This window comes from Vulpes vulpes, chromosome 1, assembly GCF_048418805.1.
Source record: "Vulpes vulpes isolate BD-2025 chromosome 1, VulVul3, whole genome shotgun sequence".
Classification (NCBI taxonomy): Eukaryota; Metazoa; Chordata; class Mammalia; order Carnivora; family Canidae; genus Vulpes; species Vulpes vulpes.
The window spans coordinates 54,234,831-54,261,075 of record NC_132780.1 but is presented as its reverse complement, the minus strand read 5'-3'; the positions used below and the strand labels follow the sequence as shown (position 1 = coordinate 54,261,075).

General features: G+C 37.7%; 1 protein-coding gene across 2 annotated transcripts in view; it reads left to right on the top strand.

Moving 5' to 3' along the window:
• Positions 1-306: 306 nt before the first annotated feature.
• The window catches only part of LAMA2 (laminin subunit alpha 2), a 580,166-nt gene continuing 554,227 nt past the window's right edge, over positions 307-26,245 (top strand). For both annotated transcript variants that reach the window (XR_012002712.1, XM_072764558.1), the window contains exon 1: positions 307-475. Coding sequence is in view for 1 of the 2 variants with exons in the window: in XM_072764558.1 (XP_072620659.1) it covers positions 379-475 (97 nt within the window). In the remaining variant the exon portion in view is untranslated. The remainder of the gene's footprint in view (positions 476-26,245) is intronic.

Genomic DNA, 26,245 nt, shown 5'->3' with positions numbered 1-26,245 from the left:
GGCGGGGGCGCAGGGACGGGACCCTGGGGGGCGGGGGTGCAGGGACGGGATCCTGGGGGGCGGGGGTGCAGGGACGGGACCCTGGGGGGAGGGGCGCAGGGACGGGACCCTGGGGGGAGGGGGCGCAGGGACGGGACCCTGGGGGGCGGGGGTGCAGGGACGGGACCCTGGGGACGGGAGTGCCGGGGACCCTCAGAGGAGGAGGCGCAGGGGACCCTGGGGGGCGGGGCCGGCCGGGGCGGGACGCAGGGGGCGGGCCCTCCTCCTCCTCCTCCTCCCCGGGGCGGGGGCCGGGCCCTCCCCCCTCTCCCCCTCGTCCTCCTCGTCCTCGGGCGCCGGCGGCCGCTCCCGGAGCTCCCAGCGAGCGCCTGTGCCGCGATGCCCGGGGCCGCCCTTGCGCTCCGGCTCCCGCTCCTGCTCCTGCTGCTCGGCGGGGTCGCGGGGGCCGCGGGGGCGCAGCAGCCGCCGCAGAGAGGTACGGTGGCGGGTCGGGGCGGGCCGGGGCGGGTGGGGCGTCCCCGGGGCCGTGGGGGTGGCCCGCGGGTCCCGCCAGCACCTCCGCGCCCGCCGCGCGTCCCGGGCCGACTTCTCCGCGGCTGGCAACTTTGCGCGAGCGCGGCGGCGTCTCCCAGCGCGTGGACGGCGCCTGACCCCTGGGCTGTTGGTTTTCTGGCTTGAGGCCTTGGCTTCCGAGTCTCTGTAGGGAGTTTGTGAAGTGCGGGGAATGGACTTTTTCTCTCCGGGCCCCGGGACCTGCAGCCCTCCTTTGCTGCCCACATCCCACCCCCGGTAGGGCCCCTTGGCTGGAGCGCAGACGACACTGGCCCGGCCAGGTGCGCCCTCGCGACCTGGGCCAGCAGGTGTGCGCGGGGCGGCCGCGGGGATGCTCTTCAGGGCCGCGCAGTGTGGGTGCGCCTGGGGCCGCCGACACCCCTGGGAGCCTTCGCAGACTTATCTTAGGATCGTGAATTTCAAAAGAAGCACGTGGACGCCGTTTTAGGACATAATTTACGATACATCATCATTTCAGCGCACATGTTTAGGAGTCGAAAAACATGTATTAAAGTAAAAAAAAAAAAAAAATTAAGTTTGGCTTCAGATACCGAGATAGTCATGCGGGGAGCACCAGATCTGCAGGTCGGCAGCTTTTGAAAGTTTTGATGGGACTGAGTCTGTCAGAGTTTTGAGATCTGTCCATCCCTCTTTTAGTTAAACGGAAGAGAGCTGTGTCCAGCCGTTCTGGGAGTTTTTCTTCTTATGATCTAACATTTGTAACAGTCCTATTTTATCTTAAAAGGAGTAAAAAAAAAAAAAAAAAAAAAAAAGGAAAGCTCTAATCTTCTTGCTACAATAATAACTCCCTGATTAAAATTCCTAGAATAAAAAGACCTTAAGGTCGCCATAGGACTTTTTTCCTTCTATTTTTGCTTTTCCTTCTCTGCGAGGTAAGACGGGGTCAGTGGGGCTTCATTAATAGAATTTATGAGAGTGAGTTTGAGAACTTCTCTGGCAGCTGATTTTTAAAAATACTACTTTAAAATATTAGCCTTGCTTGGTTAAATCATATTTTAAAAATATTTATATACTTTATATAATATTTATATATTTAAAATATTTATATATTTTAAAATATTTATATATTTTGTATTTATGTATTTTGTATTTATATATTTATATATTAAATATTTAAAAAATATTTATATATTTACTTTTTATTTGAGAGAGGAGAGCAGGAGGGAGGGTCAGAGGCAAAGGGAGAAGCAGACAGCTTCTCCCTTTGGGCACAGGTAGCCCAACACATGAGTCCATCCCAGGACCCCAGGATGGTGACCGGAGCAGAAGGCCGCCACCTAACCAACTGATCCACTGGGCACCTGGTTGTATGATGTTTTAACAATACCTGTTGTTTTCATACTGTTAAGCAGCTGGGAGGAAAGAGAGGCCAGGAGCACCCATCCTTCTGAACCCTTGGAGGGGCACAGAAGCTCACAGCATGCAGAAGGGGGAGCCACTGGGTCCCTGAGAAATTTCCTGGGGGTGCTGCCCACACTCCTCCTTCTCTCTCTCCCACCCCTCCCTTCCCTAGCCCTCTTCCTCTTTCTCCTCCTTTCCTTCTCTTCCTCCTCCCTCCCTCCCTTCCTCCCTCCTTCTTTTCCTCTTTCTTTCTCTGTCTCTCAGTCTTTCTGTCTCTATTTTATCTGAGATAAAATTAACTCATTTTTATGGTCCAGACACAAGGTGAGGTCAATGCAGATGGGAGCGTTTATATTGCCATTGTGTTCAGAGATCCCTTGAAAGCCATACACAGTGAGGGATTCTGTGCAAAGTAGCTATAACATAGAATCTACTATAGACTGCTCTCGTCCGCTTTCTAGAATCTGTTTATTATTATAGATCATTTGCAGTGTATTTAAAGATTGGTTCAGGGATAAATGGCTAAAATGAAAAGTATTATATATATATATATTTTATAATACCTGAAATTTATACAGTGTTTCTTAATTTAAAAATGCCTTGTATACATTAGCTTATTTCACCCTCAGCTATTATTATTCTTACTAGAAAAGTTTAAAACTGGAGACTTGGAGTAGTTGTGACTTAAGTTCATGCAACTGATAATAACTTATTTTTCAACAACTAAAAACACTTCTAGTATTGTTTGTGCTAAAGTTCCCTTTTTTAATGATACCAACATTTCTTTTCATTTATCGCGGGGCCAGGTTTTCTGTTTAATGTTGTTCTATTACAGCCACACTCTCAGTGAAGATCGTTGGCTAGGAATGTGACTGACGAAGTTTTTGGCTTTCATACTTTTCTCTTTTCGATTATACTAACATTGACCTTCTTCGCCAAGCACTGATTGTTTAGAAAGAGTTCCTTTTTTCCCTTATAGTATGGTGACAATTTATTAAGAATATTGACAGGAAGCAATCATTCTTAAATGTCGTAATTGAGTTAGAAGTTTAACCAGATTTTTTGTTTTTGATTTTTTTCCTTAAAATCTTGTGTAGATTCTCTAGCTCACTGAGTTGTATGAATAGTATTGATTCAGTAAGAATATTCTAAGGAAATTTTTTTAACTATATATGATTGACAAACTAAAATGATGTAGTCAAAGTGGGTTTGTGTTTCGGCAAGGCAGTAGATGAAATCTTTTTCTGATATTCTTGTGAATAATTTGTGGAAATGGAAATCTAATGGTAGGGCAATTGCAACTGATTGGAAGTAGTTTCCAGAGAATCTTGCATAGTTGTTTAAAGTCAATTCGGAAGGAAATCTCCGGTAATGTGATAGAGGTTTCCTTATGTTCATTTGTCTTGGTGATGGCTTGACGGAAAACATAAAATCCAAGCTTATCAGAAATGCAGGTCCAAAATTGTTAAAGGTGGCTAAGCTGTTAACAGGAATTTTGAAGGTCTGTATAGCCTGGACCATGAACAGAACCTATGCAGAGCTGGTTTTATTATTTGTATGCAGACATTAAATAATTTCATTTGCCCTCTTCTAGAAATATTTTGTTTCTATTAATATGGGGATGAGTACAAAGACAGGATGGGAAAGTCTGAATTGCAGCAAGTTCAATATGAAAATATAGTGTTACATGGTGACAGAAAAGTTAACTCTTACTTAAAAAAAAAAAAACTCCTAGAAACAGAGAAAACTGTTGGGTTAGAACATACTGGGGTGCTTGATTGACAAATGGAGGTCAATTCAGAGGAGGAAGAAGAGAGTAGTTGGGAGTCTAGAAAGATGTCCAGAGGAGGGCTATTTCAAGTGAAGACTTCATTTGGAGAAAGAAAGACTTGGGAAATCATCAGAACTATCCTTGAATTTGGGGATGGCTATTTCATGGTTGAGAACATAAAACATCTTATCTAAACCCTGAACTCACATGCATAGAAGTAAATGACAAGGGGGAATCTTTGAATTAGATAAAATGAGAGGAAGCCTGCTCCTTGTCCCTGCGCCTCCCCGTTCTGAGCTGTTCAGAAATTACCAGGTTGTAGTGGAACACTTAGCTTCTGGAAACGTCCATGCGTTATTAGATGTGCAACGTGTCAGGGATGATTTAGGATGAGATGCCTTTAGAGACATAGTTAAAACTCATCAAGTCTCCGGTGCTTTCCTAAGCCCAAGACTCTAGTAGTACAGTCTATTGTTTTTGGAGCGCATACTTGCATTTGAACTTCTGAATTCTTAAAGATGTCAAGGAAATACTACATGTATATAAATGTATTTTTATTTTTTTTTATTTTTTATTTTTATTTTTTTTTATAAATGTATTTTTAGATGCCTTCTGAGATTTAAAGTAAAAACACGTTTGAGATGATCCTCACTCTTTTTTTGGCAAGAATACTTAAAATTTTCGTATGGAGTTTTCACATCACATCAATGGGATGGTTCTAAAACATCCTGTACTATATAAAATGAGAATGCTTCATACAATACCTGAGATTGTAATCATAAACCTGGCATTATTTTTTTGGGTATTATTTTTGCTACTTATGGAACTTAGGTACATATGGTGGTTTGGTCCCTAAAGACTGGCCTCATGGTCTAGTAGAAATATTTCATAACATAAACTGTAGGGCTGAGAGTAAGAACGTATTCAATGTTAATCATTATAAATGTGGTATAATTTTCTTAAAAGACATACACTTTATATTATACATTTTATCTCATGTATCAGCGTTTACAGACACCTCCTCAGTCTTATTCCCAAAAGTTTTCTATCCTAGTATTTCAGGCAAAGTAATGAACTGGATCTCCATCAAGTGTTGCCAACGATCATGAAAAGAACGGCTCTTGCTCTGCCAATTGTTTCTCAATTCACTCTGAAATGTGGAATAACCGTCCCCTACGCTAATCGAGGCTTACCAAGAAGAACCAAAGAGTTATATAGACTATGACTCCGTAAGAAAAGCAGGAGTCTGCATTTTTCTGGGAGCAATATAGTTAAATTAGAAGAATTTCTGAAGTAGTAGGACTTAAGAGTAGGACTTAAAGAGTAGGACTCTTTACCCCATTCAACGATATTGCGATAGCAATGACTCAAAAAAGTTTACTTTGGTTGATTTCACCTCTCCGTATTTTCTCGGTCTCTATTTATTTAAAGCAGACCATTGTCACTATTTTTTTTTTTTGCCCATACGTAATAAATATTGATTATTCACTGACAAAGACTGTTGTGCTAGACTTTTCAACTTGGACCTTGGAGACCGAATTACTGTAATCCAGACAGATTTAGCATTAAACGATAAACAAAAATGGACTGAAACTTTATTGTTGTTCCGCATCTTTCATAATCTGCTATAGAGTGCAGGGGCCTGAATTCTGGTCCACAAGCAAGAGGAATTCGCAGAGTAGGCCAGCTAATGTCAGCCTAACCTCTGCAGAGCAAGATTAGTGGGGTGGCTCGCTGCCTGGGTGAGAGAGCCCAGATGCATACTTGATGCAAAGCAGCATGGCTCGTCAGTAGAATTCTACAGTGCGAGTGGAGTATGACTGGAAGTTTCCAGGCAGGTCAACAGCAAGAGTAAATGGTGACTCTGGGTCACCTGCGCAAGTTGTAGTGGGTTCTTCTTATTTAGCAGTTGGAGACGGTGGAAAAGATCATGAAGAAAATATTGCCGATGATCAGACAAACTGTTTAGGCTTCCAATCCAGAGTGCGGGGGTTTAGGATTTGTGTAGCGTCACGACGTTGACCTGGGTCGCCAGGAGGAATTTAGGCAGAAGTCCAGTTGTGGTGATGGAGAAAACAAAGCAGATGTTAGCAATTGACAAAACTAGATGGGCACATGCCTGTCCAGACTCATGCTGGGCTCAGTGTATACCAGTCAGACAGGAAGAGGATGGATGCTGGACTGTACCAAGTGCTAAGACTGAGCTCAAAGGCCAGAATTTGTGCAGGAAATTGGTGGGCATGGGACTGTGCCTATTGGAATGTGGTTAATGATGAATGTGTTCAGTAAGTAAAACAGAAGAAAAAAATCCCTGCTCTTCTGGAGTTTGTATTCTAGTCGGAGTGGAGATAGGGGACAGAAATATGAATGTATAGTGAATAAGTAATATATTAATAATATATACCTTTAATTAATAAATTATATATTTGTTAATAGTGAATATATAAATTATATAATAATAAATTATAGATAATAATTATATACTGATAAAAGACTAAAAGTACCTATATTTTTAGAATGTAGTGAATGATGAGGTTCCTGAACAAACAAATACACCAGGGTAAGAGGAGTTGGGAGGTCTAGAAGTAAGAGAGAGGTTGGTTGTTATTTTAAAGAGAGTGATGGGGATCCCTGGGTGGCGCAGCGGTTTGGCGCCTGCCTTTGGCTCAGGGCGCGATCCTGGAGACTCGGGATCGAATCCCACATCAGGCTCCCGGTGCGTGGAGCCTGCTTCTCCCTCTGCCTGTGTCTCTGCCTCTCTCTCTCTCTCTCTCTCTCTCTCTCTGTGACTATCATAAATAAATAAAAATTAAAAAAAAAAAAAGAGAGTGATGAAGGTTGACCTCATTGAGAAGGTCACGTCTGAGCAAACGAAGGTGAAGTAGGAATGATTCATACAGGTATCAGGTGGAAGAGTTAATAATACCCTTCGCACAAAGAGCAGATTTATAAAGGTCTTCAGCTGGAGCACAGTGAGAAGGGTCAGGGAAATATTGGGGAGCTGGATCATTGTAAATAATTGGCTTTTAGTCTGAGTGAGATTGATGGTATTGTAGAGTTTTGAGCAGAGGTAAATGAATGCATGAAATAATAAGTTAATATTTTCCCAAACAGGCTTTAATCCAATGGACTAGGCCAATAATACAAATGCAGCATTAATTGAAATCCCTTCTCTCCCTGCCACTTCCCATTTGTAGAGCTCTACGAATTAAGTTAAGGGACTCCATTCCAGAGTATTACACCTCAGTGGTCTTATCACTGGAAAACTCAGATGCATTTTTGTAAAACTTTTTTTCTTTTTCTTTTAATAGGCCTCTCCATCCTATTATGAATGAAAAGAATTTTAGTTATCAGGTGCCTGGGTGGCTCAGTGGGTTAAGCATCTGATTCTTGGTTTCGACTGAGGTCATGGTCTTAGGGTCCTGAGATTGAGCACTGTCCTACCTAGTCAAGCCCCTCAGAGTCTGCTTGAGGTTGTTTCCCTTTCCCTCCCCCGCCCTTACATGCACTCTCTCAAATAAATAAATAAATAAATAAAATAAATAAATAAATGTTAAAAAATATGTCAGTACCTTAAAACAATGGAAGTGCAGGGAACTGCTACATATCCTTTTATTTGCCCAGTGTTCTTAGAAATATGCCATTGATTTCTTAGAGTAATTTTAACTAATGTGCATGTTAAAAACAAAAATAAGTTGTCCACAGTCCCACATAAAATATGTATACCTTGGACTTCTCTCTTTTTTTTAAATTATTCCTTTTAGTATCAGAGCTAAAGTTTAGATACTGTTGTTAAAAATGACACAATGATGTATTGGTCTGATGACTTCTTTTATAAAACGATCTTTGAAATGTTACCCATTTTTACAATCAGAAACTTATTCTATGTTCTGTTTCAATTTTTATAACTTCTTTAAGGATCACTATAAGCCTTGCAGTAACCTTCAGAGTAAAGTAATACAATTTTGGCCTACTACATTCTATCATTTAGAGCAAGGAGAAAATTTTATAGCTTTTCTCTTTCCCTCCTTTCTTCCGTTTCTTTTTTCCTTCCTCCTTTAGTATCCTGCTTGTGAATAAAATGTGGTTTTCAAAGAGATAATTCCAACAAATACAACTTTTAGGAAGCTATGTAAGGCAAAACTTCTCTTAAATCTTACCAAACGCCAGATAATTATAATCTAAATATAGGTTTGAGGCATAATCTAAATTTACATGGTGAGTTAAAGCTAGACATTTGATTGTCAAAGATGTGTAATATGGGTAAAAAACAGTAATTTTTTTCTAGTCTTCTTGGATGTGGGTTTTAACATGGATGTCTGATGCTATTTGTTTTTTATTAGGACACGTGACCTTTAGGAGACGATCATAGAGCTAGTCTGTTAGGGGTTATTATTCATACCACTGGCTCTCTGTGACAGTCTTAATCTACTTTTTTAAAAAAGATTTTATTTATTCATGAGAGACACAGAGGGAGAAGCAGGCTCCATGCAGGGAGCCCAATGTGGGACTCGATCCTGGGACTCCAGGATCACGCCCTGGGCGGAAGGCAGGCGCTTAACTAATGGCTAAGCCACCCAGGCATCCCTTAATCTAGTTCAGATAGAGAGTTAATCTATGCAAATAAGGAATGATGGAGACGGGGGAACTATTTAGTGCCTGGCACTTAGGAAAGGCACTTTGTGCAATGTTAACAAACCCTTTCCATGTAAAGTCCTCTGAGTCGACCACCACGCTGTGCTCTTCTGTAAGGCTCTTTGTATACCTGCATCTCAAGTTCCAGTTGCTTTGAGATTGGTTTAATAGTATCTACCGCATCGTGGGCATTAACACATGTATTTACATAGCAGAGCTGTTTAGTAGGTAATATAATTATCCTCATTTTATAGAAGGAAAATAGATGCCTTGCAGCTTGTCAAGGACAAACACAAATTCCAGTGCAAGCTTTAGAATTTAGGAGTTAGCATGGGGTGCCTGGCTCACTTAGTTGGAAAAGCTTACAGCCCTTGACCTCAGGTTGTGGGCTTGAGCCCCATGTTGGGTGTAGAGATTACTTAAATAAATTAAAGAGAAAGAAATTAGGCTATGTTCCTGCTCCTGATGTTATGGATCCTACATTGTCATCTCTTTTGGACTTTTGCCTCCTTCCTTATCTTTTGTAAAATACTTTGAAATAATCATATCTCCACTTCAAAATTATGTTAGTAGTCTAATCTGAAAACAGAGTTACTAGGTATCATGAAAGAACAAGAAATAAAATATCTTGTCTTTTCATTTAAACAAAACACACAAAACTATGCAGAAATACATGCTACTTAAAACTTTGCATAAATGTAAAAACATTTGTCAAATTTTAGTCTTTAAATTTTTAGAATTTGGATCACTGGACACTGGACTATAAGAAAGATTAATTGATTTTAGCTTTTCTGAAGTCATTACATAAACAACGTCAGTGAGCTAGAAACACAATGGTATTTATTACATAATTAATTCTTAAAAAAAATGGAGAGCGATGTATATGTATCAGTGAATGAAAAGGCCAAGAACCAAATATGTATACCTGACTCAAAGAAGAGTTAATTTCAAAATTCCTTTTGGAAAAAATGTAGAACATTGGCATTTTTGTAAAAAGACCTAGAGTACAATTTGAAATTGAACTTTTCTGTTGGAAAATTTTGCAAACCTCCTGTTTTGGGAGGGTGTGTACCAATAAGTGTGTATGTATGTACCATTTATAGTTTAGAACTCACAGGACCTAATTAATGTATTTAGTATATTTAATATACCAAGATACTTAGCTATTTGATCTGTCTTCTTAAATCAGATTTTCAGTTTTATAAAAAAAATCTAGGATAAGGGCATCTAAGAATTAAATTTGCATAAAAACCTAGTTGCCTTGATAAGTGACTATGAACCACATAATACATGGTAAATGGGGTCATTGTATTTTTTAGTTCAGTAGCTATACCATTAAAACTCTAAGGCGTGACACCTTTTAAGTTGCTTGCAACATATGAAGTTCTGTCCTAAAGAAGAAATAAGCCTAGTAGAGTTGGGCACATCAGGTGTATTTTTGCTAAAGCCTGTATAGCTACCACACTTTTCTGTCTTACTGCCTGCTATGCCCATTTCAATTACTGAGTAAGGCTGAAAGTATGAAACAGAACATGAAGAAGAGCAGTTGTCATTTCAGGGAGCTACTTTATCTCATTGGTTTGTTGTGAGGAATATATAAAACAATGAATATAAAACATGGAGCGTCTATTAGGGCTTCAGAAAAAATGTGAGTCTCCAAAATGCTTCAAGGAAACTGAATTAAGTTTAAAAACTGTCTTGGTATCAAGAAATTCTGGCTTAAAGCAGCACTTTTTCTCCAACACCGTGGTATACCAAACTCAGCTGAGGCCGTGTATCAAGGAATTTGCTTATATACTTGAAAACACAAATGTATGAATTCAGTTTTAATTGGAATTTGTGTTGTAGTGCTTTGCTACTCTGAACTTTATAGCTTAGCTTGCAAAAAATACCTATCAAGATACACCTCTTTATACCATCAGTTTCTATATACGTTCCTCTGCTTTGGAGAGGACTCTGAACAGTAGAAAAAGGGTCTTTGGGAGATGACAAGAATAGGAGTCAGAGCTGGTTTACCCTTTTATTAAGATCAAAACCCCAAGTCAATGGAGTTTAAATTTCCAATTAAAGTAGAATTAGATTAGATAATACTTGTGAAAATTCTTGGCAGCTAATCAGTAGATATTAGATGTTCTTTTTCTGTATTGCTTGATCATAAAGCTCAGAAACGATATTTGTAGTATGTACGACAGCACTTTTCGCTTGAGAAGAGTGAAGTGTTCTAGAAGTTTCTTGGAGGAGAGCCTAGAAGACTATAGATGGCAGTTACGTCATTGAAGAGAGTTGGAGGTCAACCAAGGTCACACAGCAAGTCAGTAACAGAGATAGGAAGAAGCACAAGGTCCTATAATTAGCGAATAGTTACGTTGGTAGCTCAGTGTGAGAGGTGATTTAGACATGTAGCAGGATGGACATTTTAGCAATACTTTGTGGCTATTTATATTTCAAATACGATATAAAACATTTTTTTTCCTAGGAATCTCATTTTTGGAAATGCATTTACTGGGGATTGATAAACAATTTTTTTCAAGAAGGGTTTTAATAGGTGATAGCTAAGAAAAATGTGTGGCACGTAGTAAGTGCTCTATAACGATTAGTTACTATCTTCAGCCCACAAAACGCATGTCCTCTCTCATATCTGCCTGGGTAGAGAGGACAATTCAGCATGTTTGACGCACAGTGGAAGTTAATCTCAGGATGGTCTTCAGCGAGAAGTCTAATTGGATTGTAGAAAAGCTTTCAGTATAGACCCTTCTTATTTGAACTTTTTCTGTCCACTAAGGTAAAAAAAAAAATTTGTTTTGGAACACGTTATTATTTACCAACCTAGATTGGGAACATTTTTAGTGTGTCTTCCTGCATATTAAATCTAATGGTGAAATTCTAAAAAACCAAAATTGAAACCAAAAACTACCTCAGGAAATCACATAACCTTAACTGATCTCTAGAGAAACTTTTTATTTTAGACTTGGAAATAGCAGATTTTGAAAAAGTTTCAACAAAAACATCTCCCATAGGCCCTTTTACTCTTCAAAAAGTTTCAGTCATGCTTAGTATGTAATACAACCATTCAGTTTCTCATTCTGGCACATTAGAAATCACTTGATTTATGATTAGAACTGTAGGATCCAAGTTTTGCCTTCAGCTCTTCTGAGAGATGTCACCTTAAATGACAAGTAAGTCTTTTAATGATTCTGAAGTTCAATTCTCCATCCAAAAAAAAAAAAAAAAGAAAGAAAATATAATGTTCGGATCTATCTCATGAATGTGTCATAAGGGTTAATTAAAATGTGTAATACAAATAATATTAATAATACTATTAATTATTATAATAAATGATAGGTTTGGCCAAAGACATTGAGGTTTCATGAAGTTCTGCTTCACTCTCTTTCTTTGATTTTTTTTTCTCCCAATGGCTCTTTATGTATTTAGCCTTTATGTATTGAGAATCATTACATATCTCCCTTCCTTATTTTTTTTTTTTTTTTTGCTATATACCTCCCAGTAACAGAAAAAGTTAATTTGTATGGAAGGGAAATATTTTTTTATAAATTTATTTTTTATTGGTGTTCAATTTGCCAACATATAGAATAACACCCAGTGCTCATCCTGTCAAGTGCCCACCTCAGTGCCCGTCACCCAGTCACCCCCACCCCCCGCCCACCTCCCCTTCCACCACCCCTAGTTCATTTCCCAGAGTTAGGAAGGAGGGAAATATTTTTAAATGCATATTCTATCTTCTTTGATTTTGCACAAAGCCATAGATACACTTTATATCTAGACAATGATACATTTAAAAAGTCTTCAAAATATTTTTTCATTCTTGTACAAAATATTTTTTGACAGTTTTTAAGAACTGATTTTATTCATAGGGTTCCTGACATGGTACTACCTAAGATATGCTGAGAAAGCAATGCTATCCTATCACTTATTATCCACCAGGGTTTAAAATCTTTAGATTTTTTTGGACAAAACCTTGTCCTCTGAGGCCATTTTCTCTATCATAGGAGGTCCATTTTTTAAAAATTAACCTATAACTGTATTTAGGCTACTCTGAGTATAATTCCATAGATTAATTAAAATTGGGTTCACGTATATAATGAATCTCCTGTTCATGATTTTCAATTATCTTCAAGGTTGAAAGACCAATCATATTCAGACAAACTTCAAGAGCTATTGCTATTGCAGATAGTGAGAAGGGCACTTAAATAGTTTTCTTTTTTAATATTTTAAGCTATTTAATAATTAGAAATTAATAAGTTTTATACTGATAGGACTGTTTGTCTTTTATTCTTATTTACTCCTTTATCTCTAGTCTCTAGTCTGAGGTATGGTAGGCATATAACTGGACAATTGTAAAGTGAATGAAGTCACTCTTTGGATAGACCCAAAGGATGCCTTTTTAAAAATTTTACATGTACTATTTTTCTTAATGCTTTTATGGTGTTAATTTTTTTAAAGATTTTATTTATTTATTCATGAGAGACAGAGAGAGAGAGAGAGAGGCAGAGACACAGGCAGAAGGAGAAGCAGGCTCCTTGAGGCAGCCTGATGTGGGACTCAATCCCAGGATCCTGGGGTCATGCCCTGAGCCAAAGGCAGACACTCAACCATTAAGCCACCCAGGCATCCCTGGTCATATATTTTTATAAGTTATAAATTTCCCTAAATATGGAAACACAGTGGCACAAAGAGTATTGTTATCAATGCCATTTAAGTGATAAATGTAATTATTTTAGAGTATTTTAGAATATTTAATCTTGCTTTTGAGATTTATTTTTTTCCTAAGGATATTCCAGTAAGAGCTGAGCAATTTTTAAGCTTTGAATGAGGAATGACTATTTCTTGGCTTAGTCGGAACTTTTCTGATATGAGGACTTTTTGGACAAGACTTATAATGCATAAGATTAAGATGCCCATTAAGATGTAAGTTCTACTTCTACAAATGGTCTTAGAAAAACTGGTCAGCGACATGCAAAAGAATGAAACTGGATGCCTTTCTTAATACCATACACAGAAATAAACTCAAAATGGGTTAAAGACCTAAATGTGAGACCTGAAAGCATGAAAATCCTAGAAGAGAATATAGGCAGTAACTTCTTTGACATCAGCTGTAGCAAAATTTTTCTCTATATGATTCCTGAGGCAAGGAAAATAGCAAAAAATAAACCATTGGGCTGCATCAAAATAAAAAGCTTCTGCACAGTGAAGGAAGTAATCAAGAAAATTCAAAGGCAACCTATTGAATGGAAGAAGATATTTGCAAATGACTTATCTAGTTAAGGGTTAGTATCCAAAATATATAAAGAACTTATACAACTCAGTGCCCGAAAAAACAACTCAATGTAAAAATGGGCAGAAGACAGGAACAGATATTTTTTCCAAAGAAGACGTCCAGATGGTGAGCAGACACATGAAAAGATACTCATCATCGCTTAGCCTCAGGGAAATGCAAATCAAAACTACAGTGAGGTATCACCTCACACCTGTCAGAATGGCTAAAATCAGAAACACAGAAACAAACAGTGTTGGGGAGGATGTGGAGAAAGGGGAGCCCTCTCAACACGGCTGGTGGGAATGCAAACTGGTGCAGCCACTGTGGAAAACAGTATGGGGGCTCCTCTGAGAGTCTAAAATAGAACTACTCTATGATTCAGTAATCACACTATTGAGTATTTACTCAGGAAATAAAAACACTAATTTTAAAGGTGTGTTTATAGCAGCATTATGTATGGCCAAGTTATGGAAGCAGCACATACACGTGTATGAGTCAGAGAAAGGTAAATTCTTTATGATTTCACTCATATGTGGAATTTAAAAAGCAAAACAAATAAAACAAATGAGGCACCTGGGTGGCTCAGTGGTTGAGCCTCTGCCCTTGGCTCAGGGCATGATCCTGGAGTCCTGGGATCGAGTCCCGCATCGGGCTCCCTACAGGGAGCCTGCTTCTCCCTCTGCCTGTGTCTCTGCCTCTCTCATGAATAAATGGATAAAAGCTTTAAAAAGAGAGAGAGAGATAGAGAGAGAGAAACCAAGAAACACCCTTAGCTCTAGAGAACAAACTGACGGTCACCAGAAAGGAGGTGGGTGGGTGGGCTGTGGGGTGAAGTAGGTGATAGGGATTAAGGACTTGTGATGAGCACCGGGTGATACATGGAATTGTTAAATCCCCATGTAGCACACCTGGAACTAATATAGAGCTGTATGTTAACAATACTGGAATTAGAATAAAAACTTAATAAAAAAAATAATGTCCTAAAAATAAGATGTGAGTTCTAGGGAGGGAATATAGATAACTCACAGAGGGAGACTTGATTGGCATCTGTTTCCATTTTCCTTTGTTTCCTCTTAGATAACACAGAAGTCTTTTATATTTTAGGGAGAAAAAAAGAGGTTTTAAAAAACTATTCCCCGGGCCCCCGCAATATGTCAAATAATGTATTCCTGTGCTCCTAGATGTGGTTTCTTTCTTGGAGTTATTAACAATCAAAATGGTGACATACTTAGAATCAATAAAAGAGATTTGTAGTCCAAGAAACTTGGTAACCTGTATTCTTATTTTAAGAATGGCACTCCAAGGCAAGGTAGGGCTGATTTTGTGTGTTAGTCCTTTATCCTTATTGCGTAGGACGCAGCCTGGCATGCAGAGGGGTCACAATAAGAATCAAGTGGTGGAATAATAGAAAAGGAGCTAACTTCTAGGAAGGAACACATTCCCACGTATGTGGGTAAAAAAAATGGAGATAGTTAAGATATGATGCCATTAGAAGTAGGAAGTTAAAATTTCTACTCAAGTTCAGAAAAGGGAACCAAAGATAGAACTTACTGAGACATGGAGGAAAGTTGTAGGATCATAGAATGCTAAAACAAAATGTTCTGAATAAATCTTTATTTTTTTTTGAATAAATCTTTAGATATAAATGATGCTTCTAGAAGTTTACCTGCTACCATTTTGAATATATCATAAAAACTAATATTCAGGGGTCCCCAGCTGTTTCTTTGGTAACAATTCTGTGCTTTCCAAGCTCATTACTTGGAAAGGATTCTCTTCTTGACTTTTTCTAGATTAGTCCATCTTTTGGACTAATCCAATTTTTGGAGACTAATTTTGGAGACCAATTTTTGGACTAATTTTGGAGAAAATATAATTCTCCCCCACTGTGCCTTCTCCTAAGCTGTTTGAGCCATCAAGAAACCTTCCTTTTTCCTCAGCACATCCTACTTTTGAATGCCCTGCCTTTTATCTTTCTCCTCTTAAAATGGAGTTGGCAGTTCATTTCCTCCAGGTCCTCACTGATGGATTCACTTAACTTCTGATCACTCCTGTTGCTGTCTCCTCCCATTATGTGTATGGTGCCAAAAGTTGTCATCATATCATTTACTTGAGTTCTTATTTCTCTTGCTTGATTTATGTGTTTCTGTGCTGAGGGTACGGGACAGGCGGAATTTGTGTTGAAATCCTGTGTTTTCTTCTTCTTAATACAATCGCATCATCTTGGGATTAAAAACTGTGTGACCTCACTAGGCCACGGTGACATTTTCAGTTGGGAACTTAAGAGCCGAGGAACGTGGCCCACTCTTTAACTTTTGTTGTCTTGGTGTGCATTCCTCATGGATGAAGAAGCAGTAAAGTGATTGAAAAGATGATATGAATCAATTAATGAAGAAACTCTACAGTCAACTATAGAATTAATAGCATGTCAGCAGATTTATTTCGAGTTAAATATGCCACCTAACCTGGTAATTAATATTAAACACTTTTTGTGTTCGGAGATCAGCTAATACAACTTTTAGATAGAGCAGATCCTGCAAAAAAAGTGTCTAAATTTAAATAACTGGATAACACAGTTATGATGATTTCCATGGAGAGAGAAAATCAAATCCTATCTGATGGTCTTAATTACAGCCTCCTTTGCTCCGTGCCTTGTCATATGCTTTACATTTCTGTAGCATCTGGCGTCTACGGTGTTTTCTTGTTCACCATCATTTCTGCGCCTCTACACAAAGCCTTTGAGTATCGTGGTGTATAAATGAAGATACTCCCAGGGTTGGAGGAAAGGAGAATCAATACTTAACACGGGTGACTTGGCCTGATAAGTGTAAGAAGAGAGAGACATAGACTCCCAAGTCTTCTAAACCCCAGACATGCCTTTCGGTTCCATATAAATTCTGTTCTAATAAGGAACATAGCAACTTTTTAAAAGGAGAAAGCTTATATAAAAATTACAGCGTTGCGATAACATTTACGGATGGTAGGGTTTATGATTTTTGAAAATTTACTCTATGAATAATCTATGCCATGTCATTTTTTAAAAAAAATATTTAGTCCAGAAATGATGTTTTCTCATGTTCCCCGGAGGAAAACGTGAATTTATTTCATGTGTTTAGGATAACACTTACTTCTTCCTCTAGTTAATTGGCGTGTTTAGTTCAAGTTTACATTCCATTCATAAATATGACCAGACACAAATTAGAATATGCGTATCGTATTGTTTTATATTAACACACACATATTTTCTGTCTTTCATGGTGGCTTTGTGTATGTTTCCCTAGAATTAGGGGATTATAAATTGAATTTATTATAATTTGCTTAGTAAAATATGGATGCTAAAATGTAATGTTATTTTGAACATTGCTCTGAGGGCTATGGGAGGCTTACAGTGAAATCATCATTGCACCAAGATTTCTCTCTAATAAGGCATTCACCATTACTGGAATTGTATTTTGTGCATTATATTCCATTGACGTAATTTTAAACTTCCATTCTACTTCACTAAAAATGGAATTTCATTATATCTGACTCCACAATAAGTGGGTTACAGTATCGTTGACATTTAGTAGAATTACAGATCTTAGTGTCTTTTTATACTCTGCATTAAAATGCATTATGTGCGCTTTCAATCCTGTTTCAAAGAGACTACTATTGATTTACATTGCTGTTGTGTGGAAGAGTCCTCTGAAACCCCATCGCTTGATTTCACGGTGGCTTTTTTTTTGTTGTTGTTGTTGTTTCCTGAAATCATTTGAAAATATTTTTTTCGTGTGTTTGCAACTACTGGATAAAAATGAGAGGAAATTTAGGGATTATAAATGTGCTTGTGCCAGTTGTCTCTGTTCTCTCTCTCTCTCTCTCTCTCTCTCTGTCTCTCTCGCAGGAAGCCTTTATGAAGCCTTTGTGGATGTTCAGCTGTAGCTTTCTCTCTCTCTCGCAACTTTCCTCTATCCCATACTTTATTACGAAAGTTCTTGTAGACAATTAAGTGTTTTCCATAGTGCTTAGAATATCTTTCTCTTTTAAAGAGTGAAGTTAAAATATTTCTTTTGTCTCAAGCTCAAGGGGGGGGGGGACCCAGTGGGAATAAGCTCTTTTATCTGGAAACTTGTTTTGGGGATTTGATGGCAGAACTGCTGCTGGGGAAGGAGGGGTCTCCTTGAAGGAGGCGACAAGTACAAGGGACTGTAGGTCTCAGAGGGTGAGGCTGGGGTCTCCTCCTCTCCTCCTGGGCTCCAAGCAGGCAGCCAGCTGCAGATGATCCCTTGTGTGGCTCAGAGGGGCCCTCGGTGTACCAGCCCAGAGGGGAACAATGTTGCCCTACAATAGTCAAAACCTTCAGTTCTAGAAGCATTTCGAGGGTCTGAGGCCCAGGAATGAGCCATGCCTGGGTCACGTCTACACTGTCCACTCTGGCAGGAGGAACATTTTAAATTCATTCAGGTCCAGATGACCCACGAGGTCTGTGCTTGACCCTTCCATCCTTCCCCTCTACCTCCCCTTTCCTGCTCGGGGAGAAAGGGGTCACAGCTTAGTAACTACTTCCAGATACAGCTTTGTATTTCAGCATTATGCCACCCACAGTTTTCATTTTTCAGCTTGGTTTGGGGGCATCCTGTTTGTAACTTACAGTAACAGATTTGGAATAGAAATGCCCTTGACAGCAGTCTTAATGAGCATTTTTAATTCCGCAATAAAGTAATTCAGAGAATTGTTTTCCTTTATATCTATCTCCCAAGATAAGAGTATCTGGAGGCCAAATTTCCTGCTGAGTTCTTCAGCATTATTGCCGGGTCAGAAACTAGGCATTTTAACATGAAACATGTTGTTCTGCATCTGGAAGCCAGAATATAATAAGCATTGTTAATTTAGTTAAAGAAAAAGACAGCTGTTTAAGATTAGCCTTCTTGTATATGTGTGGGAGTTAACAGAATAATGTCTCTTTCTCAAGATGTGTTTTTCTTTTGCTTATATGCAAATTTTAATTGATGAAGGAATTAAGGAGCCAAATGAAATAATAAACTGTACTATAATTTTAGTTGGAAATTAGTTGACCGGTGCTCATCTGAATGGCAATATAAAGTTCCAGTAACCAGATAACTTTGAAAATCTTCTTTTCTTTTTTTAAGGTTTAATTTGTTCACGAGAGACACAGAGAGAGAGGCAGAGACACAGGCAGAGGGAGAAGCAGGCTTCATGCAGGGACCCCAGTGTGGGACTCGATCCCAGGACCCCGGGGTCACGACCTGAGCTGAAGGCAGGCGCTCAACCGCTGAGCCACCCGGGGGTCCCACTTTGAAAATCTTCTATGCCATATGCCTTATACTCTGGGTAGTAGTTTCCTATAGTATAAAGTACTAAGCCAGAGAAAGCAACTCTATTGCCAAGATCCACCTTCATGGTAACTATTATTTAAAGCCCTGGCCTAATTTCAGTTAAAGCACTGTCGAGTTCTGAAATGTGTGTTTTGATAATTACCTGGTTTACAGACATTTCTGTAGAAGTACTTAGTGAGATTACATTGGAAAATATCGTTTGCATTTCCGTTTAAACCTCTTATTTCCATTTAGCTTTCATCAGCTTTAACCACTTTTCTCTTCTATCAAGGTAGTACTAATTTTGTGTCAGGCATTTTATTTGCTTTGTTTTCACAATTTCCGAGATCCCTGAGCATTGGTATTATTGCACATATCAGTCTATAGCTGAGGAAATGAGGCCTGTGTGGATTGTAGGGTATTTACATGATAATGTAAAGTCACCATGTCTTTTTTTTTAAACACATTTTTCAAGGTATGAGTTACGTGCAATAAAACCCCCATGTAAGTATAGGGATCGAACTTTGACGAATGTATATGCCCACATATCTACCAGTCCAGTCGAGAAATAGAACATCTCCACTTTCTCAGAAAGGCCCCCCTTTCCCTTGGCAATCTCCTCTTAACCCTACAACCCGTTATCGGATTAGTTTCATCTGTTCCAGAAATTCCTCCATGTGAATCATCAGCTATGTACTTTGTTGTGTCTGCTTTTTCTCTCTCGGCCTAATGTCTACAAAAATCATCCATGTTTTTGTTCATATGTATTGTTCTTTTTAATTGCCAAGAGTTTCCAATGTATGAATGTATCTCAATTTTTAACTGGGATGTTGATAGCATTCAGACAGTTTCCAGTTCTTTAATATTGTGAGTGAATTTGCTATGTGCAAGTTATGTCCATGTCTTTCTATGAACATACGTTTTCATTTTTCATATTTATCTAGGAGTGGAACTCCCGAGTCGCATGGTGAATATACATTTAATTTTATAAAGAATGGGAAAATTGTTTTCCAAAGAGGTCATATCATTTTACTTTCTCAAAATAAAGTCATGATTTTGATCTAGCGATAACAAACCAGACATAAATGTTGGGCAAGCTAACTCTGGGATGAGGAATGATACTATAATTGATCATTTTTTCTTTCTACTCAGTAAAAAAAGATTTTATTCTTTAAGGGGCTTTGTGGCAGATTTAAGATTTCTCTAAAAATTTTACGTAGCTATAGGAGACAACAAATATACTTTGACTTTTAAAGCAGGGTTTTAGTTACTTGTTAGGTAATTGTTTTACAGTGTTATGATCATGGGTAAGGCAATAGTAATAATAATGTGAAAAGAAAAATCCCAATTTATTCATTAGACAAGACTGTGTTGAATGTGTACTATGAGTACGAAAAGGATTTCTATACTGTACAGAGATGAGCAAGATATAATATTTTTACTATAAGTATTGTGTAAGTAGAAAAAATAGATTTTTATGTACAAGGGGTTAATAAAGGCAGTATATAGGTGAAAAGGCTTTAATAAATTATTTAAGATGCTTTTTAGATTCTCAAGGAAGTGGAAAGGTTTCCATTTTGTAAAAGTAGAGACAATTTCACAGAAGTGGTGAACTTGGCTGAACCTAACAGAAGGGAAGAATATTTTTTAATCATGTTTTTATTTTATTTCATTTTATTTTATTTTTTATTAAAGCATAATTGACATACAGCATGTTAGTTTCAGGTGTACAAATTAGTGATTTAACAATTCTCTAAATTGTGCAGTGCTCACCCTGGTAAGTGTAGTTACCATCTGTCATCATGCATAGTCATTACACTATTACTGACTATATTCTCTATGCTCTATTTTACTCTCTATTACTTATGTATTTTATGCCTCGAAGTTTGTGCCTCTTAACCCCCTTTACCTATGTTGGCCATCCTGCCATCCCGTTCCTCTGGCAACCATCAATTTATTCTCTGTATTTATGGGGCTTTCTGGGTTTTTGTTTGCTTATTTGCTCACTTATTTATTTTTAGGTTTCACTGATAGCTGAAATCATGGTATTTGCTTTGTCTGACTTATTTCACCATCCATACTGTTGAGAATGGCAAGATTGTCTTCTGTTGTATGCCTGAGTGATAGTTCATTGTATGTATATTTGTGTGTGTGTGTCTATACACACACTACCTTGTCGTTATTGTTCATCTATCGGTGGACACTTAGGTTGCTTTTTCTGGGCAAATAGCCATCAGTGGAGTTATTGAATTGTGTGTTTAAAAAATTTTTTTTAAGAATTACAATACTTATCCATAGAAGCTGGACCAATTTGCATTCTACCAACAATGCACTAGGGTTCCCTTTTCTCCACATCCACACCAACACGTTATTTTTTTGTCTTTTTGATACTAGCTTTTTGGACTGATATAAGGCAGTATCTCAGTGTGGTTGTGGTTTTGATTTGCATTTCCCTGATGATTAGTTATGTTGTGCATCTTTTCATGTGTCAGTGGGTGTCATTGGTATGTCTTCTTTGGATAAAATGTCTATTCATATTCTTTACCCATTTTTAATGGATTTGTTGGGGTTTTTTTTGGTGTTGAGTCATATAAGTTCTTTATGTATTTTATATATTAACCCCTTACGGGGTATATAATTTGTGAATATCTTCTTCCGTTTAGTAGGTTGTCTTTTTGTTATCGTTGATGGCTTCATTTGTTGTGCAAAAAGCTTTTTATGTAGTCCCAATAGTTTATTTTTGCTTTTGTTTCTTTTGCCTGAAAAGACATATCCAAAACAATGTTACTAAGGCCAACATTAAGAGATTACTTTTCTTTTAGGGTTTTTGTGGTTTCAGGTCTTATATTTAATCTTTAATCCATTTGAGTTTATTTTTGTGTATGAGAAAGTGGTCCAGTTCCATTCTATTGCATGTAGATGTCCAGTTTTTCCAGTACCATTTATTGAAGAGACTGTCTTTTCCCCATTGTAGATCACTGTCTCCTTTGTCTCCTTACATTAATTGGCCATGTAAGCATGACTTTATTTCTGGGCTCTCTATTCTGTTCTATTGATCAGAGTGTCTGTTTTGATCCAGTTCCATACCATTTTGATAACTTAGTTTTGTAGTATACTTAAAATCTGGGATTGTATTACTACCTCCAGCTTTGTTCTTCTTTCTCAAGATTACTTTGGCCATTTGGGGTGTTTTGTGGTTTTTATAAATTTTTGGATTATTTTTTCTATTTCTGTGAAAAGTGCTGTTGTTATTTTAATAGAGATTGCATTGAGTCTATAGATTGCTTTGGGTATTATGGATGTTCTAAAAATATTAAATCTTTCTTTAAAAGGTTTTATTTATTTGAGAGAGAGAGAGTGAGCGAGTGAGAGAGAGAGGGAGAGTGCACAAGCAGGGAGTGGGGAAGAGGGGCGAAAGAACTCCTTACTCATCAGGGAACCAGATGTGGGACTCCATCCCAAGACACCAGGATCATGACCTGAGCCAAAGGCAGATGGGTAACTACCTGAGCCACCCAGGTGCCCCACAGTATTAAATCCTCTAATCCATGAACATGATATATGTTTTCATTTGTGTCATTTTCAATTTATTTCATCATTTTTTTGAAGTTTTCAGTGCACAGGTCTTTCACCTTAGTTAAATTTATCTGTAGGTTTTTAATTCTTTTTTGATGAAATTATAAATGGGATTCTTTTTAAAATTTTACTGTTACTTCATTTTAATGTATAGAAGTACAACAGATTTATTTATATTTGTATCCTGTAACTTTACTGAATTGATTTATCAGTTCTAGTAATTTTTTGGTAAAGTTGTTAGGGTTTTCTATATATAGTATTATGTCATCTGCAAAAAGTGTCAGTTTTACTTTTTCAAAAAAATCGTTTTGGATGCCTTCTATTTCTTTTTCCTGTCTGATTACTATAGCTGGGACCTTGAGTACTTGTGTTGAATAAGTGGCCAGAGTAGATCACTTATTTCTGATCTTGTTTCCGATCATAGAGGAAAAGCTTTGTTTTTCACCATCAAGTAAGATGTTAGCTGCGGGTTTGTCATACGTGGTCCTTATTATGTTGAGGAATATTTCCTCTAAACTCACTTTGTTGAGTCAGAGAGAATTTTGATGGGCAGATATGGGAAAAGAGCAGTTCAGGAGAGGAAAGTGTGGGCTGTGGGTTTGGCTGATTAAAGAAGCAGGTAAGTCAAAACAGAGTTGGTGAACTGGGAGAAGAAAAGGATTAAGTTTATGCTTACTATTAGTGAGGCAAGAGGTTAGTTTATGAGGAGAGAAGGGAAGGTCAAAATTAAATTTTGAAAATTTATTCTTCTGAGAGATTATGAAAACTAAGGTGGGGTTTCCTAGTGAGTTATTGAAAGGAAATGCAGAGAGTATACATTGGCTTTGATGAAGTTTGGAGGCTGTGAGAAAGGTCATTACTATGTTAGCATTTCTCAGTAGCTGGAGACCTTTCTTTTTTCTTTTTTCTTTTTTAAAAATTTATTTATTTCATGCATGTGAATTGGGGGATGGGCAGAGGAAGCTAGAGAGAGAGGGAGAGGGAATCTGAAGCAGACTACCCATGGCCATCATGGGGCTAGATTTAAACACCATGGGGCTAGATTTCACAACTCTGAGATCATGACCTGAGCTGCAATCAGATGCATAACCAATGGAGCCACCCATGTGCCCCAATAGCTGGGGACTTTATTAACTTTCAAATTTCATATTTTCAGTAACTTTTCTAGTTTGATTACTTCAGCCAAGGAACAAGCTACCCTATCATTGATTTAACCAATTATTAAAATGATTTATTTCAGAGTGCACTTGATGTGATGAGCACTGGGTATTATAATATATGTTGGTAAATTAAATTTAAATAAAAAATTTAAAAAATAAAAAATAAATAAAATGATCTATTTCCCTGCTATGCTTTTTCTCCAAATAGGGCACATTTCTGTGAAAAAATAAAAAAGGATACTTTTAATCCCTGGGATTCCTAAGATTTTTATATTGGTTGTACATCCATATAAACTTGAGCTATCTCTTTACTTGTTATTTAAATGACACTAATAATTTGGCTTTACTTATTATTAATGATATATTCTAATACAAAATTCTTTTTAAAATTGTGTATTTGTGGGGGCAGCCCGGGTGGCTCAGCAGTTTAGCTCCGCTTTCAGCCCAGGACCTGACCCTGGAGACCCGGGATCGAGTCCCACGTCGGGCTCCCTGCATGGAGCCTGTTTCTCCCTCTGCCTGTGTCTCTGCCTCTCTGTCTGTCATGAATAAATACATAAAATCTTAAAAAAATTTGTGTACTTGTAGCTTATAGCAATATAGTGACTAAAGCTACTACTCCCTTTGGAATCTGATTTGTGAGCATTGTCTACACTATATTTTATAACTGTAGTGTTAAAGCAATCAGAGCTAAGCTCTTAGAGCAGATTAGAGGTACTTATTAGCAATAAAATATAGTCAGAATATTCTAGGCATAAACATATTTTTATGTAATGGAATTACCTCAGCACATTGTTAATCTATATTAAATGAGTTTATAGTTGAGGTTCGCATGTAAGAAAAGAGAAAATTGATCGGTTATGCAGACTATCTATGTTTTTAATATCACAAAGTCTTACAGATCTTCTGAGAATAAGTGTGGATGCCGGTAAATGCAGCTGTCCTCTTCTGCCATGAGTGCCAATATGTGGCAAACTTAGCCCCAAGTTTAGAGAAATAAAAGCAGGATTGTGGGGAAATGAAGAGAAAAAAAATTAGAAGAGGAAAGCTAACTTCCTCATGCTTTTTTTTCTCAAGGTTGTTAGCCAAAATAATTTCTGATTTTAATAGTCGTGGTTGTGGAAAAATAGGAAGGGAGTTTATTTGTATTTAAAAACTTAGCCCTGTATGGCTCTGGGTGTGACTGTGTTGTTTAACTGCCATAACTACTAAGAGCCGCAGCGTTTGGAGATGCTAAGGTAATTTGACATTTCAAATCACTGGTTTGTGCTCATTGGCTTCCTAGTGTAAATAGGGAGATAAGTGGTGCATAAATAGTATTCAGGTGCATTTGTTTTTGCGCTTTAGAAAATATAACATGTTTGTTAGATAAATGAAAGCTGAAATTAGCGAATAAAATGTGAAGGGAGCAAAATAGAAATCCTACTCATGATAGGAGCTGACCTATATAATTCAACTGTATAATTCTCCCTAATGTATGTGCATAATACTTGCTTCAGTTCAGCATAGCTTCTAGCTCCAGTCCCCGCCGTCTCAAGGTTGCCGAGTTTTGAAATAGCTGTGCTCACCTCAAAGAAGAATCTGCTTTATTTCTAATTTTTTTTTTGGTTTAATTGCAAAGATGTACTACCCAGGTAGACAAAAAACCATTCCTGAACACTTCCATTTAGGTGAATTTTTTAAAATTTAAATTCAATTAGCCAACATAAAGTACATCATTAGTTTCAGGTACAGTTTTCAGTAATTCATCAGTTGTGTATAACACCCGGTACTCATTTAGATGAATCTTAAGATAATTCTTTCAGTTGAACATTAAGGTGACGATAGCAAATTCTCTTAAACAGAATTGAACATGGGTTAGTCATTTTTGAGTTCGTTACTATTGAATCTAAATATGTTTTCATTTATAGTGTCTAAAAGGTGTTCATAAATTAAGTAGGATATTCATATTGTGTAGGATTTTACTAATTTCTAAATCCACTAGGAAACTCATAACATGTGGTTCTTTTCAAATTGAAAACAATTTTTTTTTACTACAAACAACAAAAACATTTCCCCCAAATGTTTCTGTACCTTGTATAAATTACCGATTTTAAAATGACCGTCTGAACTGTCATTGTTCTTAGTTAGCCCCGTTTATGAATAGGCTAGATCCTGTGATAAGGACACGGCTGAGATGGGAGAGGAGTTGGTCTAATTTGAAATGCTCTGCTTCACATGGAACTTTGCCTGAATGCCATTGCTATGTATTCAGGATTTGGCCAACTGCTGAAAATCAACATCTATTTGCCTTTGTCAAAACATTTTGTAAACATTCCACTCAGACTCACATGAACAAGACAGAAAAGATAATGGAAAAAAAAATACCTCCTTTCTTAAAAAAACATACAAAAACACATACATACATATATATATTTCTCCTTTCTTAATTGCTCTTTTTTTTTTTTTTTAAGATTTGTCTGTGGTTGACTTTTTAGAGTTTATAGGCGTGCAGGGTAAGAGCTAAGGAAGAAATTCTAACCCAGAGAATTTCTGATTCTCTTAGTATTTTGCGGAACAGCATGAGCGATCTCCTCCAATTGTGTAGGATAAGTACAGCCCA